The sequence below is a fragment of the Protopterus annectens genome, chromosome 11.part0 (assembly GCF_019279795.1).
Source record: "Protopterus annectens isolate FY-2018-M chromosome 11.part0, PAN1.0, whole genome shotgun sequence".
Classification (NCBI taxonomy): domain Eukaryota; kingdom Metazoa; phylum Chordata; order Ceratodontiformes; family Protopteridae; genus Protopterus; species Protopterus annectens.
The window spans coordinates 1,053,908,279-1,053,931,781 of record NC_056745.1 but is presented as its reverse complement, the minus strand read 5'-3'; the positions used below and the strand labels follow the sequence as shown (position 1 = coordinate 1,053,931,781).

Sequence of the window (23,503 nt, the reverse complement as noted above, 5' to 3'; positions counted from 1 at the left end):
CCTTTCAGGAGTGCCTCCCTCTGGAGACCATAGCAATTCAAGTGGACAACACGGAGGTGGTCTGGTACCTCAACAAGCAAGGGGAAACACGATCTTATCCTTTGTGCAGGGAGGTCATGAGAGTGTGGGAATGGGCAATGTTTTCCAGGTGCTTTCTTTTTGCAACTCGTATTCACAGAAGTTCCAACATGCTGGCCTACAAACTCAGCAGGTCTATCTTGAATTCTCACGAGTGGTTCCCCAAGTCCGTCAGTGACAGGACAAATATTTGACCATTGGGGTCAACCATGCTTTGATCTTTTTGCTTCTCCAGTCAACCACAAGTGCAGCAATTTCTTCGCCCTAACCCCCCACTGGGGGAGTCAACCAGGGATGCTCTGATTCACAATTGGCCTCCGGGTCTCCTCTGTGCTTATCCTCCTACTCCCCTAATACCCAAAGTCTTACATAAAGCTCGAAGTCTGAAGATGCCTCTCATCCTCTTTGCCCCATTTCTGGCCTCACCAGGTGTGGTTCTCCTTCCTAAGGTCTCATCTGAGGTATCCACCTTGGATACTGGATCCCGTTCTGGATCTCATTTCCCATCCCTGGGAGGTTCCACTTCCCTATCTCCGGACCCTTCGTCTAACAGCATAGTTTCTCCAGTTCAAGTAATCCTTTCGCAGTCCAGGCTTCTTTCCCCCAGTGAAGAGCATTATCTTGGCTTCTCAAAAGCCATCTACAAAGAATGTCTATTCCAGTAAATGGAAAAGGTTTTCTGTTCGGGCTAGATATCTTAATCTGGATCTCTTTTCAGCCCCTATTCCGGATATTACTCTTCTTATGTTCCCTTTATCAGGATGAGATGAGTTTTTCTACCATTATGCTCCAGTTAGCAGCCATTTCTAATTTCCATCTGAACAAGGAGCCTACCTTTTCTTTTAAGCTGTGCAAAGCCTTTCTGAAATGAGTTTTTCTCTTTAGACTGCCTATTAAAAATCCATCCCTGCCATGGGATTTGACATTGGTGCTGCAGTCCCTGACACAAAAACCTTTCGAACCAGCTGCTTCTTGTGACATTAAATTCCTTAATTGGAAGACGGCTTTTTTAGTGGCCATTAGCTCTGCTAAAAGGGTCTCGGAACTTCAAGCTCTAAGTATTAAGCCTCTTTTCATAAGAATTCATAAGGACCGGGTGTCCCTTAGAACAAATCCTTCCTTTCTTCTCACAGTGGCTTCGGAGGCTATCTTCAATCAGTAGATTCAACTACCAGTCTTCTTCCCTAATTACTCTAATAAAGGAGAATGTATCTTTCATTGTTTAGATGTCCACAGGCAACCGCTTTTTTATCTAAAAAGGACTGAGAAATTTAGGAAGTCGGACCAGCTCTTTGTGGCCTTCTCTCAAAATAGAAAGGGCCAGGCAGTTTCCAAAGTAACTGTTTCCAGGTGGATTGCTAATTGTATTTCCTACATTTAAATTGTAAGCATTTGGAGTTATCCAGACCAGTTAAGGCCCATTCTACTAGGCCTGTTGCTATGTCTTCAGCCTTCTTGACTAGACTCTCCATGGATGAGATTTGTGCTACTGTGACTTGGTCTAATCCACACACTTTCATTTCATACTACAAATTGGACTTGGTGTCTAGGAACAGGGCTTCCTTTGGTTTCTCCATGCTCTGGCATATCCTTCCTTGAGGCCACCCAGGGTCATAGTAGCTAGGGACTCTGACCCATTCATGATGAATGATGACATGGATAGCATCAGATAAAGAGTTATGTGCTTACCATAAGTTGGCATCTGTGCTATCCAGTGTCATCATTCATCACATTGCTGCCCCCCTTCCCCTTCCTTCTGGGGGTTCTGTCTAGGCTGGAATGGCTTGTGTTGGTGGAATGTTTTGTCCTTTTACACAGTTTGTTCTGCATTTCCACTAGTTAGCAAACTCGATCTAAGGGTAGACGGTAGCAAGGGATCCTGGGAAGGGGAAGATCTTGAGCTCTGGATCTGTCTGACAGTTGCTGTCTCGGATCCGAGGTCGGATCCCAGACCCATTCATAATGAAGATGACACTGAATAGCACAGATGCCAAGTTATGGTAAGTACATAACTCTTTGTAAAGCTGCACAGAGAAACTCCTCCTTTAATCAAACACAGCACTGTCAAACCTGATTGTGCTAGTGTTCTGTCTACCAGCCAGGACATTGCAGTAGCATAAGCACCCCTCTACATGCACACACATACAAACATTCAGAAGTGCAAAGCAAACATTCAGAAATGTATGTGAGCACACACACACAAACACAAACATGCATATCAAGCATGTGCTGACACACTGTCGTCGTCCCCCCCAACACCTGCGCAGGTGCTCTAAATTAAACACACACACACACACACACACACACACACACACACACACACACACACACACACACACACACACACACACACATCCCAGTATGCACAGAAACACTCACCCACACCAAGCTTGCTTTAATCTGCATGCACACACACACACATACACTGAAACATGCAGAACTGACATTTCCTACCTGACTACTGTAGTGAGACGACTTAGGTAGACACATACATCAACATACAGAATTGGCGTCCCCTACCTAACTCCTGTAGTGAGACTGCCTGCCCGCGCACCCACACACACACACACACACACACACACACACACACACACTCTCATTCATTTAGCGACATTCATGCCCTTGCAGACAGCCACTCACACTTTCACACACATACATGCACATCTATGGCTCTTTTGTACTTACCTGAACCATGACTACTCCCATATGTGTGGATTGTCTCTTTTTCCTCGTACAGTAAAAATTAACTTGACAGAATTGCTCTGACAGGTTAATTAGGAGCCATGGATATTTCTGGGGTTGGAGCACATGGTTAATTAACTTTAGCCACTGTCTTGAAACTGCAGCATTAGCATGCAACTTTCCTGGTAAGACCACTCTCTATGCTAACACTTCTGAATGGGGAAAACAGTAGCAGTAGAGCAGTCTGTGAATTGATCTGGCTTGGTGTGAAAGATAAGGCTTCTGCACATTGATAAGCCTACCTGAACCTTAGGGTATATCTTTGTGCATCTAAAACTGGATAGTAATAGCAAGCACATTCTGAAAATTGTTGCCCTTTATAAGAATATCAATTATCTTTTCTGTGTACAGTTGGTATGCCAAATAATGAAAAGATCTTGTTATTGACAAGAAAGACTTGTAGCAGGTATTTGTGGATGTTGTGCAGATGATGAGTACCTATAGTCATGATTAACAGAAATATTCTCCTGTGGGTAAATGACCATAACATTCTGCTTTCATTTTTGTCTTGAGGTAGTGCTGGCACCTGTGATATCTATACATAAAATGGAAACAGAACATTTGTTTAGTACATTCACGGGACAGGTTAGATAGCTGTGACAAAGAGCTTTATTGCAGTTTTCAGTATCTGGAAACTATGCTTTGTCTATTAGCAATGCCTTTGTTGGTCCTTTTCCTTGACATCTTTCATGTGCAAATTGTTACACTTTAGTACACAGTGAAATAGAGGGGTGCCCGTTCAAATTCTGGGGACTATAATTGTGATCATCTGAAATGTCTAACTTTTAAGTATGACTTTAGTAGGATACATACGAAGTCTGAGACTGCAGTACTTGACACATTCCATCTGCTACAAGGTAAAGCAATCTTGAAATTAGTATATAAAAGCAATGTGGATGTGGGAGTATAGCATCCCATACTAGAGAATGCAGAGGGGTGAAACTCTGCAAAAATGCTTTAAAGATGTAACAGTGTTTACGTAATTTGCTGTTATTTGAAGGAATCAGTCAATATTTCAGAGTGTTGGGACTCACAGTAACAAGTCTTACACTTCTAATAGGTAACCAGCATGGTGTGTAATCCAACAGGACTAGCATCTACTATTAACAATTTTTTTATCGGTGTCAAAGTCAGTCATGACTTCAGCTGACACTAAATAGTTTTTGACTTCTGTAAGCACTGATCATGTATTTCAGTACATAACTAAAGTGTACATTTCTTGAGTAAATTTCTAAGTGACTCTGTAAAGCCTAAAAAGATTTATCAGAATGTAGCACTGCCATTCACTTTGCTCGGTAAATGTATTATTACCAGTTGTGTCTTTCCTAGACGGTACATTTTCTATTTTCTTTAGATTAAAAGAAATTATTTCATCCAGATCCCCACCTCAGTCATTTGACATGGTCTCTGTTCTAGTGTCTGTGGAACTCACCACAGAGACACAGGGCAGACACTGAAGGACAGTGAGATGCTGACAGGTCAGTTTGGGAAGGGATGACTTCCCCTATTGTATGCACCCCCCCCACCCCCCCTTGGTTGCCGCCAACTCTACCAAGCACAGGGCATTCAGTATGTATGCTAGTGGCTGTATGTGCCATGGCTGCTATCCCCACTAGAGCTAGCTGTATCAACGTGCGCAGGACAGCAAATGCACAGGGCTGTCATAGAGGCATAGGATACTAACACATCATTCTTGGCTGAGATGGGACACTTTTGCAGGGTTTGAGAGATAACCTGAGGTACTGCTTGTCCCAGATGTGTGAGCTAATAGACATGCTCTGTAGGATGCTTGTGTAAAACAGGTCCCCTAGTGCTTGCAAGACATGTAACAGACATATGTCAAATACCTGCTCCACCTCTGCATCCCCTGTTGAGGATCATCATGGGTTGAGGAGACCTAGGCCAGGCACATGCAACATCACAACTTCCACATAGTTATCCACTGTGGAGGTGAGTAGGGTCAGATGTGGACATCCATAAGGATGTGGAGCTCATGCCACAGAAATGTCTGTTATGGACCATTGGTGATATTCATTCACATGTCTTTTTCTTGATAAGAGCTGGACAGTGCCTGTGAGCCTTTCAGAAGAGCAAGCTTTCATGGACGGGAGCATACATGGGATGCACATATACCTCCTGTGGGTACCCTAGACTTATCAGTATGATCTCACCTCAGTGCTGCAGCATCTCCTAAAGCTGTGTCCTGGGAGGCACACACATACCTCTCCAGTACTCACAAATGCACGCACACACACACACACACACACACACACACACACACACACACACACACACACACACGCTCACATGCTCAATCACTCACTCACACGCTCACACATGCAGATGCATACACATGCACACAAAGACATGGCAATAGCATTCCCTCCCAGTCCAGTTTACCTTAGGCTACCTCCCCACACAACTTACGCTCTCAGCACAAAGTTGATGATATCAGTTATATCATCACACACATATTTTTCCGTACACACTGTACACTGCCATTCCCCTACTTGTGCATACTGTGATAACATGATGACTGAGCCTTGCCCTTTAAATATTGTTACTTGGCTAGACTATGTCTAATGCAAAATATGGGTAGTCTGTGTATATTTGAGCACAGACTGGTTGTAGCTCTGTATGCATCACTTTTATTGTTCTGTCTGTATTTTAATCTGGTTCATAATTATGAAGCAGGTGCTGTCTCTTAGCCAGTGTCACTTTCATCTGGCATGATCCTCCACTACTGCCAGCCCCTCCACTGTCTCCTAATCCTACACATCCTCCACTGCCTGGTGTGCTGGGACATGCTTCTCCTGCTTGTATAGTCCCTGCAGACATGTTCGGACAGACTTGTAAACTTTGCCCAGGATGGCCAGAAAAAACAGTCTAAACCAAGCTATTGATTTACTTTTTCCCATACCTACACAAATCAGTGGGAGTGCTTTCTATGTGGGTAGAAATTAGCCCTGGAGGAAAGGTGGCTGACAAGCTCTTTATTTCCTTTGTGAAGACATATCTTGGTAGGGTCCCCCTTCACAAGATCGAATATATGAATACTCAAAACTCATAAGCCCGAGCCCAAAATCTCGAGTATTCATATACTCGAGATTGTGAAGGGGCACAAAAGGAAAATAAAAAACACTTTTTCTAACGTTTTTGCAGGGGGGCTGCGTCCCCCACACCCCCCTACTTAAATATACCAAGACCGACATCGCACTATAGCAAAGGAGATGGAAATGTACCATTATGCGCTATATGCATAAGCGTACAATGGGACACTTTCCATTCCTCCGCTGAAGTGCGGTCATGAAACCTGCACATTAAGGAAGGAACAGTACAGAGGGACCCAGCCCCCTACAAAAAGGTAAGTAAAACCCTTAATCTAATTTTTTACACTTCCCGTTCACAATTTCGAGTTACTGAAGCTCGTGCTTTAGAACTCGATCTTATGAGTTTAGAGCTTTCAGTAATTCGATCTTGTGAAGGGGAACCCTTGGTGGAAGGATCACCAGATTGATCTTTACAAGGTCATCGGTTAGTTGTATTTCATTTAGTTACAGTAAGTAAGGAATGGTATTACTAGCCATTCGAAAGACTCATTCCTAGTAGTCTAGTTGCTACATCTTTGTCCTTTTTCCATAGTGGTACCTTAGATGACATATGTGCTGCAGCAAGCTGGCTGTGTCTCAAAAGCCACCCAGGAAGAGTAGCTAGGGACTCTGCACTAAGGGTTACTGAAGATTGACCACCTTTTATCATATAGGAAAACGAGGGTTACATACCATAATGATATTTCTATAAGAAGGTTCATATTTTGTAATAGACCCACCCGCCAAATTCTCTAGCCAAGTTATTTTTACTTGCCCTTTTATTTATCGAGTATGTTGCCTAAATATTTTACTGGGGAAGCCAGAATTGAAGAAAGGTGGTTCTGTAATGCATTATGGGATAGGGGATGTAAGGCTTGCAGCCAGGGAAAGTTTTATATGCTAAATGGTCCTAAGGTCTGTAGCATAACTTTTAAGTATTACTGAAGATTGATTTTTTTCTTTTAAATCTGCCTTTATGTTAAGTACCCATAACTTTCATTTTTACGTCTTTGATTTCTGCTTTAGGCATATGTGTAATTTTCAGGTGTGTAAGCACTGACAGCATCTTCACACACTTTACTGTTGTATGGCATTATATGATTTGTGCATCAAACTGCCATCATGCTACATGTAACTGCATTATGTATTCTTTGTGTAAATGTATTATGTATGCTTTGTGTAAATGTAAGCCTAAGCCCATAAGGTAAGCATATTTTTTGTTTGTAGACATTGGTTGGTAGGAGACATTTGACTTTTGTTGCTAGTCAATCTTCAGCAGTAGCATACTGTAACAGTCCAACTTGCTTCTTGAATATGTGGTGCAGTTATGTACGATCTAGGTTTGTAGTTCCATATTATTCAGTGTTACTGAAAATGGCAAATAAGTTTTGAGATGGGCAAGTAGTAGTCTGTAAACATCTACATCCTAGGGTATTAATTATAGTCCCCTCTGTACTTAGCCCTGCTATGGACTGTTCTTATTGAGGTTCACTGCTTGGATCATTGGTTCTAGGTAGAGACTGTGTCACAATCTACTGCGTTCATGTTACTTGATTGTCATCCAGATGCAGAAGAAAAAAAATGCAGGCATAACAGCTGGTGCTATTATTGAACAAACGATGTTAAGTTGTCTATCTCGCCTTCGTTCTTGCTGGTTGGGATCGGAGCCGATCCTCGGCTCTGACTCGGCCATCTTCTATAGCTCGAGAGCTGTTTATTGGCTCGAGGCTATCCCTTATCCCATGATGCCTAGCGCTAGCTACCCAGATCTCGTTTGCCGCTTCAGCTGCGAGGTGTTGTTTTTCTGGCTCAGGCTCGTATTAAGTTTATTTATAGAACTTTTTTTACTAGAAATAGTCTTTTTTCTAGGGATTTTTTGTTAGTTTTTAATCTTATATTTGTTGTGTTAGCTAAGTGTGTATTTGTAGCTTCCTTTCCGTCCCTTTAGAACTCATTTAATTTAGAGAGTTCTCCCCCTCCCCCCCCTTATTCCTGTCAGGTTAGCCATTTAAGTTAGAGGCTTTCCTTCTATCTTCCTTATAGGCTAGCCATTTGAGTTAGAGGCTTTCCTATTTAAAAAAAAAAAAAACTTTAGCTTTAGTCTGTGTTTTTCTCTTTAGACTGTATTTTGATTGGTTAGCTATTGTTGTATTTTTTGTTACAGGATGTCCAAAGAATCCAAGGTGTCTGGATTCAAGAAGTGTGACTCATGCTGTCAGAAAATGTCTCTGACCGATGGGCACGCTTCTTGCGTCTATTGTTTAGGCGCTGTGCACCTGCAGGACTCTTGTTCTATCTGCCATGCATTTAGTCCAAGAGTTCTGCAGGAGGGTAAGAATAAGCTTATTCTTAGGGGCCTTTTAAAGCCTCAGGATTAACCGGCCAAGATTCAGCCTGTGAAATCCCCTAAATCTACCAAACCGTCGGCTCCAAGTTCGGAGCTGTCTTTGGTTCAGACTCTACCTGCTACTTCGGTTCCTGCTGGAACCGATAAGACTATCTCCCCGTCGGCTCCATCAGAAACTTCGGAGCCTTCACGGAGCCACAAGAGGCTAAGGTCCCCTTCTCTGGAATCGATACATTCGACTCCTCGGTCTCCCCTGCTGCAAAGCGAGCAGAGTCACAGATCTTCTCACTCCTCTCGATCCTCTAGGCTCTCGGATCACGAAGTGGAGAGAGTGGTCAGTAGGTTGCTAAAGTCGCAGGCACTTGCCAAGATGTTGTCCAGCCCTCCTCAACAGGTGTTGGCTCCATCCACTTCTGTCGATATTCCTCCTTTGACTCCATTGAGCTCGGAGCCGGAGTTCATTGGGGTTCAAGTAGTCGTCGGCTCCGATAACTTTATCTCCGGTTCCATCGTCAGCTCCGATTCCCTAGATGTTGCCGTCTGTCGAGGGATCTGGGCGCTGGGGCTCCCTCATCGGCTCCGAGGGGGCGAGTCATTGGACCCTTGTCTGACGCCATTCTCCCTCTCAGAGCTTTGGCACAGGTGAGCTTGGCTCCTAAATCGGCCTCGGAGCCAGCTCCCTCGGTGCGGAGAAGGATTCCGATTTCCTCAGAACCAGAACCTTCTCTGCATCATGGCAGGGACACCTTCGATGTCATGAGGAGTGTGCTGGCAACTGATTCAGCTCCACTATTGGCCACATCAGCTCCGTCCCCTGTAGTGCCTGTGCCAACCTCGGCTCCTCCTCCAAACCCCAAGCGTGGGGAACTGGCGCTCCAGGGCACCCCATTGGGTTTTTCCTCTTCTTCCGAGGCCTCCCCTGAGCATTCAGAGGACCCCCTCATAAGAAGAAGTGCAAGAGGAAGCACATTGACTCCCTTGAGTCTGTCACTTCGGATACAGACTTTGATGATTCGGAAGGGTCCCCGAGATCCCCCGCTGAAGCTGTTTCCTTTTCGGTCATCCTGAAAATGCTTAAGCAGAGGGGGAACTGGAATCCCCTAGCCCCTACCGAGGATGAGTCTGTATTCCTGGATGCGTTCGGTTCCCGACCTTCCACCTCCTGGGTTTCTCCGCCTTTCGATCCACTTATGTCCGTGGTGGCTCGAAAGGCTTGGTCAGCCCTGGATACAGTGGAACCAACTCCGAGGAGACGTGGCAAGTTCATCACAGCACCCCATGATAAGCAGTTCCTTACCAAAGGTGTTCCTGTTGATGCCATGGTGGTAGCAGCAGCCACCAAAAAAGAGTTAGTGGAAACCTCTTCGTCTGTCCATCCTCCTAACAAGGAGTCTAGGACCATGTACAGATACAGGAAGCTAATGTTTGCTTCAGCGACCTTTTCTATGAGGTCACTGAACTACTTATGCCATTTTACCCGGCTTCAGGGGGATCTCCTTAAAGAGCTCGGAGATACCCTTCAAGATCCATCAGCTGAGGGGGCTCAAGCTAAAGTGGCTTCCCAGCTGGCGACCCTCAATTCTGTAGTCAACTCTTCCATGAGGCTCATTTCTTATGCAACCGATGGTGCGAGTAGAGCTGCAGGTATGGGCGTGGCCCTTAGGAGACATGCATGGATGCGGCTGTGTAACTTTGCAGAACCCTTTATAGTGTCATTCACCAACACCCCCTTTGATGGTTCCTTTCTTTTTGGACCACAGGTGAAAGACACTTTGATTAGGGTGTGAGCAAGAAGGCAAGACTCCCTCTGCCGTGGGAGTCCATTTTTCCACTCCTTCCAGAACATACCCCAAGGGTCAGAAGAGTGGTAAATTTGTGTTCCGAAAATCCCAGGGAGCCTCGCCTGACACACGTAGCGATTTTTCCTCCAGGGGCAGAGGGGGAAATAACAACAATAGACGTTGCCCTCATGGCAGAGGGGGTCCACAGAACCAGGGCAACAGAGAATCCTTCTCTGAGAAGCCCTGTCATCATCCCTGAAGGGTTGCCTGGCTGCCCATCTCTGGAGGCAGTCGGGGGAAGACTTTCACTGTACCCAAAAGCCTGGCAAAATTTAACGCAAGACAAATGGGTACTGTCAGTTATATCCGGAGGTTACAAAATTCCCTTCTCTCAACCCCCCTTACCGTCGAGCAAATCCCTTCCAGATGTTCCACCTAATCTGAGGGAGCAAGCAGTCATAGAAGTTTCAAGACTGCTAGAAAAAAGAGTCATCCAGGAAGTCCTGGCAGACCAACATGGATCCGGAACTTACTCAAGGTTCTTTTTGGTACCAAAAAAGACAGGGGACTGGAGACCGATTCTGGATCTCAGCAGACTAAACAAGTTTGATCAAAGAACAAAGTTTCGGATGGTCACGCTACAGTCCAATTGGATGTGCTCCATAGATCTTCAGGATGCGTACTACCACATCAAAATGGACAAACGCTCCAGGAGATTCCTTCGCTTCCGGCTGGGAGCCAGTCATTACCAGTTCAGAGCACTGCCCTTTGGTCTCACCACAGCCCCCAGGGTGTTCACCAAATGTATGGCAGTGGTCACGGCTCACCTGAGACATCGAGGATTCTATGTGTTTCCATATCTAGATGACTGGCTCCTCACTGCTACTACCAGGCATCAACTTCTGCAAGCCAGGGACTACACTATCACAATCTGCTCCCAGCTAGGCATTACAATAAACTTCGAAAAATCTGCCTTGCTGCCCTGTCAATCTATCACCTATATAGGAGCAGAGACAAAGAACATGTCCGCAAGGCTACTGCCAGAAAGGGTGTCTACAATTCGCCAGCAAGTACAAATTCTAATGCAGAGCAAAAGGATCCAAGTCAGGTTCGTCCTTCAAACTCTGGGTTCCATGGCAGCGGCAATTATTCTAATCCCACTGGCCCACTTTCACATGAGGATCCTGCTGTGGCGTCTGTTCACACAGTGGTCTTTCCAACAGCTGCCCATGTCTCACATGATCATGATTACAGAAGCATGCAAAAGGCACCTTTCCTGGTGGATGGTCTCCTCACTAGTGACCCAGGGCAGACCCTTCATTCAGCCCCCTCCGGTTGCCACGGTGACCACGGATGCCTCCCTGATAGGGTGGGGGGGGCATTATTAGGACAGGACAGTCCAAGGCACTTCGCAGTCTCACGAGTACCACCTGCATATAAACATCCTAGAAATGAGAGCCGTGCTCCTAGTGTTGCAAGCTCTTCAAGACTGTCTCCCTTCTGGGACCATTGCAATTCAAACGGACAACATGTCAGTGGTGTGGTACATCAACAAGCAGGGCGGAACCAAGTCCTACCCCCTATGTCAAGAAGCATTCAGACTCTGGCAGTGGGCGATTTCTTCCCAACGATTTCTGATTGCGACGCACATCCCTGGGAGGTCCATCGTCATAGTGGACAGGCTCAGCAGAGCTATTCTCATACCTCACGAGTGGTCTCTGAATCAGGTAGTTGTGGATCTGATCTTCCGCAAATGGGGACAGCCTTGCTGCGATCTTTTTTCCACCCCCTTTAATAGTAAATGCAGCAACTACTTCTCCCTTATTCCGCTTCCAGGTCACACACCCAGGGGCGCTTTAGTCTACGATTGGCCTCAGGGACTTCTTTATGCCTTCCCTCCGTTTCCCCTGATACCAAAACTCATATAGAAAGCAATGTTGTTGGGTTGCAAAATGATCCTCATTGCTCCCTACTGGCCTCGACATATATGGTTTCTGTTCCTGCACCATTACCTCCTCGATCAGCCCTGGACTCTGGATCCGATTCCAGACCTACTGATTCATCAATCAGTCGGACAGCATCAATCCCTCCAAACACTCCAGCTCACAGCTTGGTTGCTCCACTTCCAACCTTAGCCAGGCTTCCCAGCATTTCCCCGGCCGTGCGTGAAATTATTGTCTCCTCTCTCAAGTCCACAACTAAAAAGACTTATGCTAGCAAATGGAAACGTTTTTCTTGTTGGGCAGAGGCTAGGAACATAGATCCTTTTTCAGCCCCAGTCCACGAAATTTTGGAATTCCTAGCACAACTTTTTCATTCTGGGTCCGCTTCTGCTACAGTCAGGGTTCAATTGGCAGCCATTTCTAACTTTCATGTTGGGTTGTCTAATTCAAACATTATGTCTCATAAGCTCTGTAAAGCCTTTTTAAGAGGGACTACTCTCCTTAGACCTCCAGTCAGAGATCCCCCTCCTCCTTGGGATCTTAATTTGGTACTAACTTCCTTAATTATGCCCCTCTTTGAACCTGCAGCATCCTGCTCCATTAAGTTTCTGTCTTGGAAAACACTTTTTCTGGTAGCTATTACTTCAGCCAGACTTGTCTCTGAACTTCAGGCACTATGTGTTCGTCCTCCATACTTGTTTTTTCATAAGGACAGGGTTGCTCTGAGGACTAATCCTTCGTTCCTTCCGAAAGTCTGCTCAGAAAACAATTTAAACCAATCTGTAGACCTTCCTGTGTTTTTCCCTAACCACACCAATAAGGCAGAATACAAATTACACCAATTGGACGTTCATAGACAATTGCATTTTTACTTGCATAGGACTAAGGATATAAGGAAGTCGGACCGACTATTCCTTTCCCACACTCTAGGCAAACAAGGTCTCCCAGTTTCCAAACTGACCTTATCCAGGTGGTTGTCTGACATTATTACTTTCATTTATCAATTGAGAAACAAAGAGTTGCGTATCAAACCAAAAGGTCATTCTACTAGGGCTTTGGCTACCTCTGTAGCCTTCCAGTCTCGATTGCCCATGGATTCTATCTGTGCAGCTGCTACGTGGGCACATCCTCATACCTTCATTTCTCTTTACAAGCTAGATGTGGTCTTCAGGAGCAGAGCTGACTTTGGTTCCACTGTTCTGAAGAGTCTGTTCCAATGAGCCGCCCAGGATTGTAGGTGCTAGGGACGCTGTCCCAACCAGCAAGAACGAAGGCAAGATAGACAACTTAACATAAAGTAGTTATGTACCTACCATAACGTTCCATGTTAGTTTTCTTCATCTCACCTTCTTTCTTGCGTCCCACCCTCCGTCCCCCTGTCCTATTGGATCGAGAGGAGTTTTGGTTTCACTGGCTGAGTGTTCTCTGGTTTGTTTCCTCTACTGACTTAGAGAGTATGACAGGTATGCTCAACCTGTTCGTTTGAACAGGTTGATTCTCTGGCTATGACTGGGGTTAGCTATTACAAATGAGATCTGGGTAGCTAGCCCTAGGCATCATGGGATAAGGGGTGGCCTCGAGCTAGTAAACAGCTCTCGAGCTATAGAAGATAGCTGAGTTGGAGCCAAGGATGGGCTCTGATCCCAGCCAGCAAGAAAGAAGGCGAGATGAAGGCAACTAACATGGAACGTTATGGTAGGTACATAACTTTTTTACACAGGACATTGGCTGTTCTCACACATCAAGACTATTTTAATAAGTACTATTTAAACCCAAGAATATCTCTGAATAGGAGAATGACTTATCTAAATAATCAATAAAAAACTATCTCCATTATCAGCTTGGTGTATATGGGCATCCTGAGGCAATGCAGAAGTTGCTTCATGTTTACTGACAACTAGTTAATTCTCAAACAAGCTGATAATGTATTTGAGGAATGTATTTATACCATATCACTGGAGCTCTCACATAAAAGCACAATAAGGTTGTCAGTAGTACACACACTGTACCCATCACACACCATTCAAAGCGGATACATAGACCCACATATGCTGAGGTGCTTAAATATAAAATCCCTAAACCCCAAAGACCACCTAGACAAGTACACATAACAAACACCCTCAGCAACCCTGAATGCAGACTTTCAGAACAACACCCACATCAGCACATACAGACACATCTCATGGAGCCTCTACTTCTAAGCCCATAAGGTAATCCAACATTGTAGTCATTGGAGTCTCCATTGTGAGATGAACTGATGTCCCTGTCACCAGGCTCAGTTAGGAAAAAGTCACAGTTTGTTGCTTATCAGGGGCCAGGATCTGCCACATTACACATGCACTCAGGTCATTGGACCACAAGTACCAGTATGACTCAGTCATAGTCCAAGTGGGTGTAAATGACCTAAGACATACAGTTCTAGACTATATGAAAACAGACATCGGGGAGCTCTCAGAATATGTGTCCTAAGCTGGAAAGAACCTAGCATTGAGCAGCATTTTACCTTCTCCAAGGATGATGCCACAATATGAACAAAAGATGACTGGCTTTAATAATTGGCTTAGTTTCTGGTATCATTCTAAGGGGGTGCGGTATTTATCAGCATGGAAGGAGATGCCAGGTGGTCTGCACCTCTCCCTTCTAGGCTTTCGAATATTACCTAAAACATTGTCTTTCCTCATAGTGTCTTTTTAAGAAATGCGAGACTGAATGCACTTCAGACATAACAAATCAATACCAAGAAAATCTAACTGTGTTACTGCTTAATGCTCGGAGTTTAAACAAAAAAAACTCCACTCCCTAAAAGCTTTCTTCACCCTAAAGAATGCTGACATCTGTGCAATCACTGAGACATGGTTTAAAGCCAAGGAGAGCACACCAGTAATGCAAGGTTATAATGCTTTCCACATGTTTAGACCAGCTACTGTATAGACAGGGATTAAAGGTGGAGGTGTTTCGATTTACATAAAAAATAAATATACCTCAAAGCTAGTCAAACAGGACAATGCACTTGAGCTTCTCCACGTTCAAATCACCATAGGCAAAATCCAATACCACTTCCCTGCAAGCTGTAGGTCTCCTTCTGTGACCCAGGAAACCCATACTATGTATTTAAACTTAATGGAAACACTCACCATCCCAAACTAATACCATATTCATGGGCAACTTTAATTACCCCACTATTAACTAGGAACCATATATGACACCAAACGTACAAGCACAGAGATTCCTGGAGTTTGTAAACTCAAACTCCCTGAACTAGATTGTCAGTACACCAGCAAGGGGTGCAACTATACTAGATCTGGTCCTCATTAATATGGGAGAGTGCTGCACACCTCCCCAGTGTAATGTCTTCTCTGGTAAGCTCAGACCACAAAATAGTCTCCTTTGAAGTAAAAATAAAACCTGGAACCCCAGCTAGCCTGGAATATTCAAGAACTACTCTAAGGCTAATTTTCTGCTATCAAGTGATACCCTGGTAAAATTTCAGGCCCCCATAAAGCCTGAGAACACTGCTGCCCATGCAGAACTCTTCACAGAAACCCCATACATGCATGTCAAGAGCTTAACAGAGGCAGCTGTACCCATCAAGAATAAGTACAGAACTTACTCTAAAAACAAGCCACCCTGGTGGAATCACAACATCAGTTGGCTGTATAATAGAGGGAAAAAAATCATGACAAAAATTAAGAGGTGCAGCACCCAGCAAGATAAAAGCACTCTCATCAAACTATACAAAAAACTCAGAGGACAAATAAAGTCTACCAAAGCCAAATTTGAGGTAAATTTCGCCTCCCGGGCCAAGGACAACCACAAGGCATTCTTTAGCTATGTTCACGCAACCTCAAAGGCAATACACAGTTGTGTGCAGACCTCATTGTAAATGGAGCAAGAAGGTATAGCAAACCTATTGGCCAACAAATTCAGCTCCATCTTTACCCCTCTCTTCCCATCAATCTTCCCTCAGGAAATACCATCAAATACAACTACCCCTGCTATTACTGGGGGACACATCCTTAATGTTCTCTCTAAGATAAAGAACACTGCATCAGTGGGACCAGACAATATCCCAGGATCCTTTCTAAATAGCATGAAATATGATCTATCAGGCCCTCTGGAATTGCTGTTTAACAGTATCCTTCAAACAGGCTTCGTACCTCATAAATGGAGAACAGCAACTGTCATCCCTCTGCACAAAGGTTGGCCATCTACAGACCTATAAGTCTCACTAATGTCATATGCAAAGCCATAGAAAGAATTATCATGGACATGATCAATAATGACATAGGGAAACCTCCAGATACTGGTTCCAACCCAGTTTGGTTTCATCAAGGGCAGATCATGCCTACTCAGCCTGGTGGACTTATTTGTGAAGGTCACCAAAGCCATGACCTGGCCAAAACATTTGATACAATCTCCCTCTCGAGCATTGCTGACAAACTTAAGAGCTTAGGTACAAACCCATATGCCACCTGGTGAATGGCCAGCTGGTTCACAGACAGGATCCAGGAGGTTAGAATTGGGAAGTCCACCTCTATAGAGAGGCCATTCACAAGCCGAGTCCCTCAGGGATCGGTCCTGGGACCACTCATTTTTGGCATTTACTTCTCTGAAGTCAAGGCCAATGTCAGTGGCCTTTGGCTGACTAAATTTGCAGATGATTGCAAATTAAGAACCGTTCTTGAATTGCCCACTGACACAAACATTCTCCAGGAAGGGCTGACACAGACAAACAACTGGTGCCAGAGCCATGGACAAAAACTAAATGCCAAGGAATGCATAATAATATCCTTTGGGAAGTCATTCACCCTTGGTAACTATCATACTGACAACACACCCGTAAGAGATGACAGTAGTCAGGGTCTTGGGGACACACATAGACAGTAATCTAGCCTTTGACCATCATTTGCCTACGGTAATGAGGAAATCATTCTGTGTTGTGCAACTTATAAACAAAGTTATGTCATCTAGGTCCAAGGAAGTCATTGTTCCACTGTATTCGGCATTCATCAGACCTATCATTGAGTACAATGCCCCCTTTGGTATGTACCTAACCAGGCATATCCAACAACTGAAATGTCCACAGAGGTTCATAACTAAAAGAATACAGGGCATAAGTAATACATCGTATGCAGACTGCCTCAAGGCCCAGTCCCTGTATTCTGTCTCCTGCAGGCTCTTGAGGGGAGATCTATCCCTAGCATACAAAGCATTATTTGACACCACTCTGATGGACCTCCTGCATATCTGCAAAACAAAAAGCACCAAAGTTTCCCATTCTAAAGACTTAATCCTTGTCTGTGATATAAATAGGACCTGCTGGAGAGACAGATATGTATTACAGAGACTATCCCTTCTCTGGAACAGGCTCCCCATCTATGTGAAGCAGAGTTCCTTCCCAATCCAGTTCAAGTGTAACTTGGACAGTTGGATGGGTAACTGGAAATTCATCTCTGGTTTGGCAGCTATGACTGTAATGGATGCAGGCAGCCTGTAAAAGGTTAATTTCTCAGGCACCTGCTTGTAAATGTTTCACCTCCCAAACCTCTGCTTACACTTATCAAGGGTACGAGAAATTGTCAGAGATCTGGGATGCATGGCTAGGCTTAAAAAGGCCAATGTGGTCATTAGCCTAGTAAACACCTGTGAACTTATAAAGAATTATGTCTTTCTAGTGTGGACATTTTGATGAATTGTTGTGACTAGATTTGTTTTCGTTTTAGAGAACAACTATCTGGAGGTGGCAGTTTTGATGAAGTGCAGCGACTGATGCTGTTGTCTCTTAACAAACTTACTAAAAAGTGATATATCTAGTAAGATGTATAATACTAAAAGAGACCATGATGTCCAAGATTGGTGGGATGCATTGTCAGCACTCATTACCAGTGCAGCTTACCTATTTGATTCAGCACATATTACTGATGCAATGCCTTTAGTGACATCCAGATTCATTCTTATTAGAAATATCTTGAAATATTCTGCTGGTGATGAAGGGTCATTTTTCAGTATTAATGCAATAATTGCTAATGAACTCCAGCAGCTTTCTTTTCTTGGTTGAAAGCATTATGCCATCTAATGCGTAGCCTCAGGGTTGATATCATCCCTATGGAGTGCATGAAAGCTGGCACTGGTGGTGATCTGTTATTACGATTATGGTTGGTGTAACTGAACTAGCTTAAGTCCAGATCAGTCTGAAAGTGGACCTCCCATCTCGGGGAACTTGAGATTTCATGATGAGTAATACCTTTGAAAATTTTCAGATAAACCTTGACTTCTAATTCCTTTATACGTTTTAATGGATGTTGAGAATTTCGCTTAAAATTTGTTCAAAAAATAAAATATTTTTCATGCCTTGCACTTCTTAAAGGGTTGCAGTAAGAAGTTTGCTTTCTCTGTCATTGTTAACATATTCCAGCTGTCTTTACAGTTTGTTGCAAGAACTGTGACTACAGCACCGTGGGAGAATGCTAGGCGACATTTCTTTTTAAGAACAAAGGAATGTTCTCCAGAAGTCGTGCTGTGCTTTATTTGAAGAGGATTAACTGGTGTCAGTTTTGAAAAGTGCCTGCCTAACCGTAAACAAGAAGTAGATGTTTGTTAGGCAGTTATGTTGTATCTCGTTTTGTTGTAGATGTATAACTATTTTACTGACTTGATTTAAACCACAATGTAATGAATAGCTAACAGTGTGCCTTCTTTGCTTTGTTTTCAGGATTCCGTGCTCCAGAAGTCGCCAGAGGAAATGTTATCTATAATCAACAGGCTGATATTTACTCTTTTGGTTTGCTTTTGTATGATATTTTAACCGGAGGACTCAGAATCATGGAAGGATTAAAGTTTCCAAACGAGTTTGATGAGATGGCCGTTCAGGGGAAATTACCAGGTATTGAACAAAAAGTGTTTGTAACAGTTTTAGTCATTATACAGGTACAACTACTTGTAGATTTAAGTTTGAAAGGTTTAGTGAAGAAAGAAAGTAAACAGAATACCAGACTAAAAAGTGTTGTAGCAATCAGAATCACAAAGTCTGAGGCAAGTATATTAGTAAACTTAAATAAAACAGATAGTATATGTTCAAGGAATTAGAGGATCATAGGAATTACAAGGCAACTGAACCAATATGCCATTTCTGCTTTTCTAATCATCGCCTTTATGCCTTATCTTTCTTTTCAAGGAGAAACAGGACAGTCATACCAAGGGTGACTTTATGAATACCCATCCTGTTGTCCAGCTCCATTATAAAGATAGACAGTATGTTGCAGTGCTTAATTTGGAGATGAAGTTTGTTCCAGAGAAGGGATAGGTGCTGGGTGATGAATCTGGCCCTCCATCTTGTCCTGTTTATTTGCTAGAGTGGATTTTGATCTCTGGTCTTAGTGTTAATGAGAATGTGATGTTTGAAGGTAGAGGAGTTCTTGGACAACTGGATCCCTCATTCCTCAATAATCGAGGCACAGATCTCCACTAAGGAATCTATATGATACTGAATATAAAAACATAGCCACCAGTCTATATGATACTGAAAATAGAAACATAGCCCCCAATCTCTCTTGGTAGTTCAGGTCTTTTAAGCCCATAAGTTTGTTAGGTAAGCACCACTGAGGTCTACCTGATTGCTTGATATGCTCAGTAAGGTACATCTCATGGGGGCATTGTACTCTACGATGGGCCAAATTAATGTGGAACATAAGGAAGCGAGCACTTCTTTTGACCTGCAAGAGTTGAGTTTTGCTGTAAGCTGTGCAACGCAGAAGGATTTCTTCACCACATGATGGTCCAACATAAGAGAGTAATCCACCCAAGTATCCAGATCTCTCACTACTTTCCCATTTTAGGATGGTGTCTTATCTATAGTGTACGTTTGAGCTACAGGTTGCTTACTGAATGCAGTAATGTTGCACTTTTTAGCATTAAGTTTGAGTCCATTTTTTGCATACAGCACTTGACAATGACTCCCAGCTTACAATCATCCACAAACTTTGTTAAGCAAAGATCATCATTCAATAGCTGAAACTCAGAGACGTAGATATCAAACAGCAGAAGTCCCAACACCGATCCCTGGGAGAATCCACTAGTCATTTTTATGGTATTAGAGGACACTCCAACTACTATCACTGCATGGGTTCTGTCCCTAATCTAATTTTCTGTCCATCTAACCGTGTAGGGATCAATTTAGTGCTCATTTAACTTGTTTATTATATTTGCATGTGGTATGGTATCAATGCCTTGGAAAGGTCAAGGTATGCTATGCAGACAGTTTCCCCTCAGCCTGAGTCACCCTTTTGAAGAAATTTACCCGATTCGTAAGACAAGAGCTACCCTTGAAAAAACTCATCACAAGGTGTTGAGTCTGATAAGAGGTTTGATATCATAGTTACTTAGGTCAGTTTTGATATTTTCCATGCCTTTGCATATAAGACTCATTAGACTGATGGGTCTGTAGTTTCCAAGGTCAGTGGTGGGGTCTCCCTTGTGAAGTTGCATCACAAAAGCTGTGCATCATACTTGTGGGACAGAGCTCATTGCTAGGCATGGGATACAGTGATTGAGGAGTGGGTCTGCCAGTATTTGCTTAGTGTTATTTATTATGGAACTAGGGTGTGGTAAAAGGCCCCAGAGGGGAGGTATTCTTAGTTTGGAGGGTACTTTTAAAACATGCTCCTTTGCAATGGTTGGTGATCTGTGTCCATCCGATATTAGCAGGCCTGATATGGTTGTCTGTAGGGTGAAGTTAGCACTAAATTCATTTTCCAGTATGTTGGCAATATCCACTGGATCAGAGTAGACTGTTAAACCTTATTTTCCTTGATATAACTGAAGAAGCTTCTGTTGCTAGTCTAAATTCATGAGACACTTTTTTTAGATTCTTAACTAACTGCTTGATCCTATCTGTGATATGAGGATCTTTTGTGTTACTGTGTAGGTTAAGGATTTTTTTCTTTTGTTATACAAACTGTTTATGCTAGTAGACCACCATGCTGGTTTGCTTTTAAATGTTCCTAGTTTGGATCTACTTGGGACTGAGAAGTTAATTAATTTAAACCCAATAACATTCTCCTAGGTGATCTAAACTATCCAACTATAGACTAGGAACCTACACCACCACTAGTTTATAAGCACAGAAATTCCTGGACTTTGTCAATACAAATGCCCTGTAACAGTTAGTCAGAGTACCCCCTAGACAGAATAATATCCTGGATCTTGTTCTTACTAATATGGGAGAATCTTGCACCATCCCTTGCATATCTTTGTCACTTGTTAGGTGTGACCATAAAGCAGCCTCCTTTGAAATAAAATTTAAACCAGAGATCCCTTCTACCCAAGGTACCTTTAGAAATTTCTTTAAGACAAACTACCTACTCCTAAATGATACATTGGCAAGTTTCAAATCCCCGCCAAACTCACTTAACTCCATTGAATATGCAGAAACCTACACCACCTACACCAACACATGCTACACCAGTATGTAAATAGCTGCACAGATGCAGCTGTACCCCATAGGAATAAGTGAAGGGCAAACCCAAATAACAAACCAAATGGTGGAAGCATAACATCAATAAGCTTTATAATAAAAGTAAAATAATGTTGACCAAAAGTAAGAAGTGTAATTCTCAGAATGTTAGAGCCCATGTTACTGAAATAAACAAACAACTCAGGAGCTTAATAAAATCCACCAAAGCCACGTCTGAGGCTAAAATACCTACCCAAGCCAAAGACAAACACAAGGCATTCTCTTGTTATGTCTGTAATCTTAAAAGCACAATGCAGCATTGTGCTGAGCTGATTGTGGACAATGTTACCTACAGTAAAGCTGAAGATGTAGTGAGCCCTACTGGCTGATAAATTTATCTCTAACCTTACCCCTCCCCTCCATCTGTCCCTCAATATATGCCTATGCTCCTAAGGGATACAATTTTGAACTCTATTCTACCTGATTTTGTGAGTATTGCATATAAAAGAGCTAGGAATGTGTCTGGCATTCTGGTACATAACCAATTTTGTTTACCAGATGTTAATGTCAGTCACAGCTTAAGCATAAATAAAGGCACTGTTCCATGTGATGATTGTTCCATTTGTCAATATGTTGTAAGCTCTTTTCCCTATATTAATGGTATCAAGTTTACAGCTAGGCATGAATACAGTTGTAATACGGAGGGGTTAGTGTATGTGCTGAGATGTGGATGTAAGAAGTTTTACGTAGGGGAAACTTACAGGAGTTTTAGGGTCCGGTTGCAGGAACATAATAGGGACATAAAAAATAAAACATTAGAGAGTCCCCTTGGGAGTCATTTTTTGATAGCACACAACTCTAACCCTGATTCTCTGCAATTTGGCATAGGTGAATGTATGTCTTTAAAAAACAAACTCAAAAAAAGAAACACTGCTGATTTTAAAGTATGGTACTTTGGAGCCTCAGGTACTCAACAAAGAATGTAATTGGAAGTATGTGATTTGAATTGTATGCTTAATTGATTAATTGTTTTGTGCAATATGCTGTATATAAACAAACAGTTTTTTGTAGTGTTTTTATTCTTGGAAGGCTGTGTAAGCCGAGGTGCTAAGTGTTTCGTTAAATGTGCTTACTTCTTGGATCAGTGGTCTTGGTGGTATTTTATTATTTTATTGTTTTGTTTTTTAAGTTTTGTTTGTCCCTCAAGATATACCTGAAACTAGCTTGCTTTTATCTATCCCACAAGATCAAGTCCTAAAACTGCTATCAAAAGCTAATAATTCTGTATCAATGGGTCCTGACAATATCCCTGGATCCATCTTAAATAGTGTGATAAATTATTTAGCTCCATCTGTAGCAACACTGTTCAATTTTAGCCTCCATGCAGGTTCTATACCAAGTAAGTGGAGAACAACTACAATCATTCCTGTGCATAAGGGAGGCCATCCACAGACCCAGGCAGTTGTAGACCCATAAGTCTGACCAGCCTCATATGCAAAGCCATGCTAAGACTTATTATGGAAGTAATCAGTCAAGAAATAGGGAAGCTTCATACACAGGACCCATCTCAGTTTGGATTCATCAAGGGCAGGTCGTGATTACTCAATGTAGTGGGTCGTTTGAGAAGGTCACCAAAGTAATAGATGAGGGCAAAATGGTACATACCACATACCTTGACCTGGTAAAAGTTTTTGCTATAATTCTGTATTCTGATGAAGTCTCATTTTGTATGTTAAGAGATAAAAGTGCTAAATGCTGATCTACTGCATTTTATTTTTTGGTGCTTTTTATATTAAAGTTGAGTTCATTCTCATTGGTGGTTTTCCTTTGTGCTTTTGATGAAATGATTATTTGTTTGTTTTTCACATAGTTCCCCACTCAGACATAGTAAAAAAGCTAAGTAAAGTGTGAATAAACTCCTGTGTCACCCTCTGGATTGCCAACTGCCTCACAGATAGGACATAAGAAATCAAACAGGGGAAGTTACCTCCATCGAGACCAGTTACCAGTGGAATCCTCCAGGTTTCTCTGCTGGGACCTCTCCTGTTTGGCATCTGCCTTTCTGAATTAAA

The 23,503-nt window shown here is 43.0% G+C and overlaps 1 protein-coding gene across 1 annotated transcript in view; it reads left to right on the top strand.

Moving 5' to 3' along the window:
- LOC122815022 (leucine-rich repeat serine/threonine-protein kinase 2-like) overlaps window positions 1-23,503 on the top strand; it is a 2,570,681-nt gene that overhangs the window by 1,799,263 nt on the left and 747,915 nt on the right. The window contains 1 exon segment of the mRNA XM_044087274.1: window positions 18,693-18,863. Coding sequence (XP_043943209.1) covers window positions 18,693-18,863 — 171 coding nt within the window.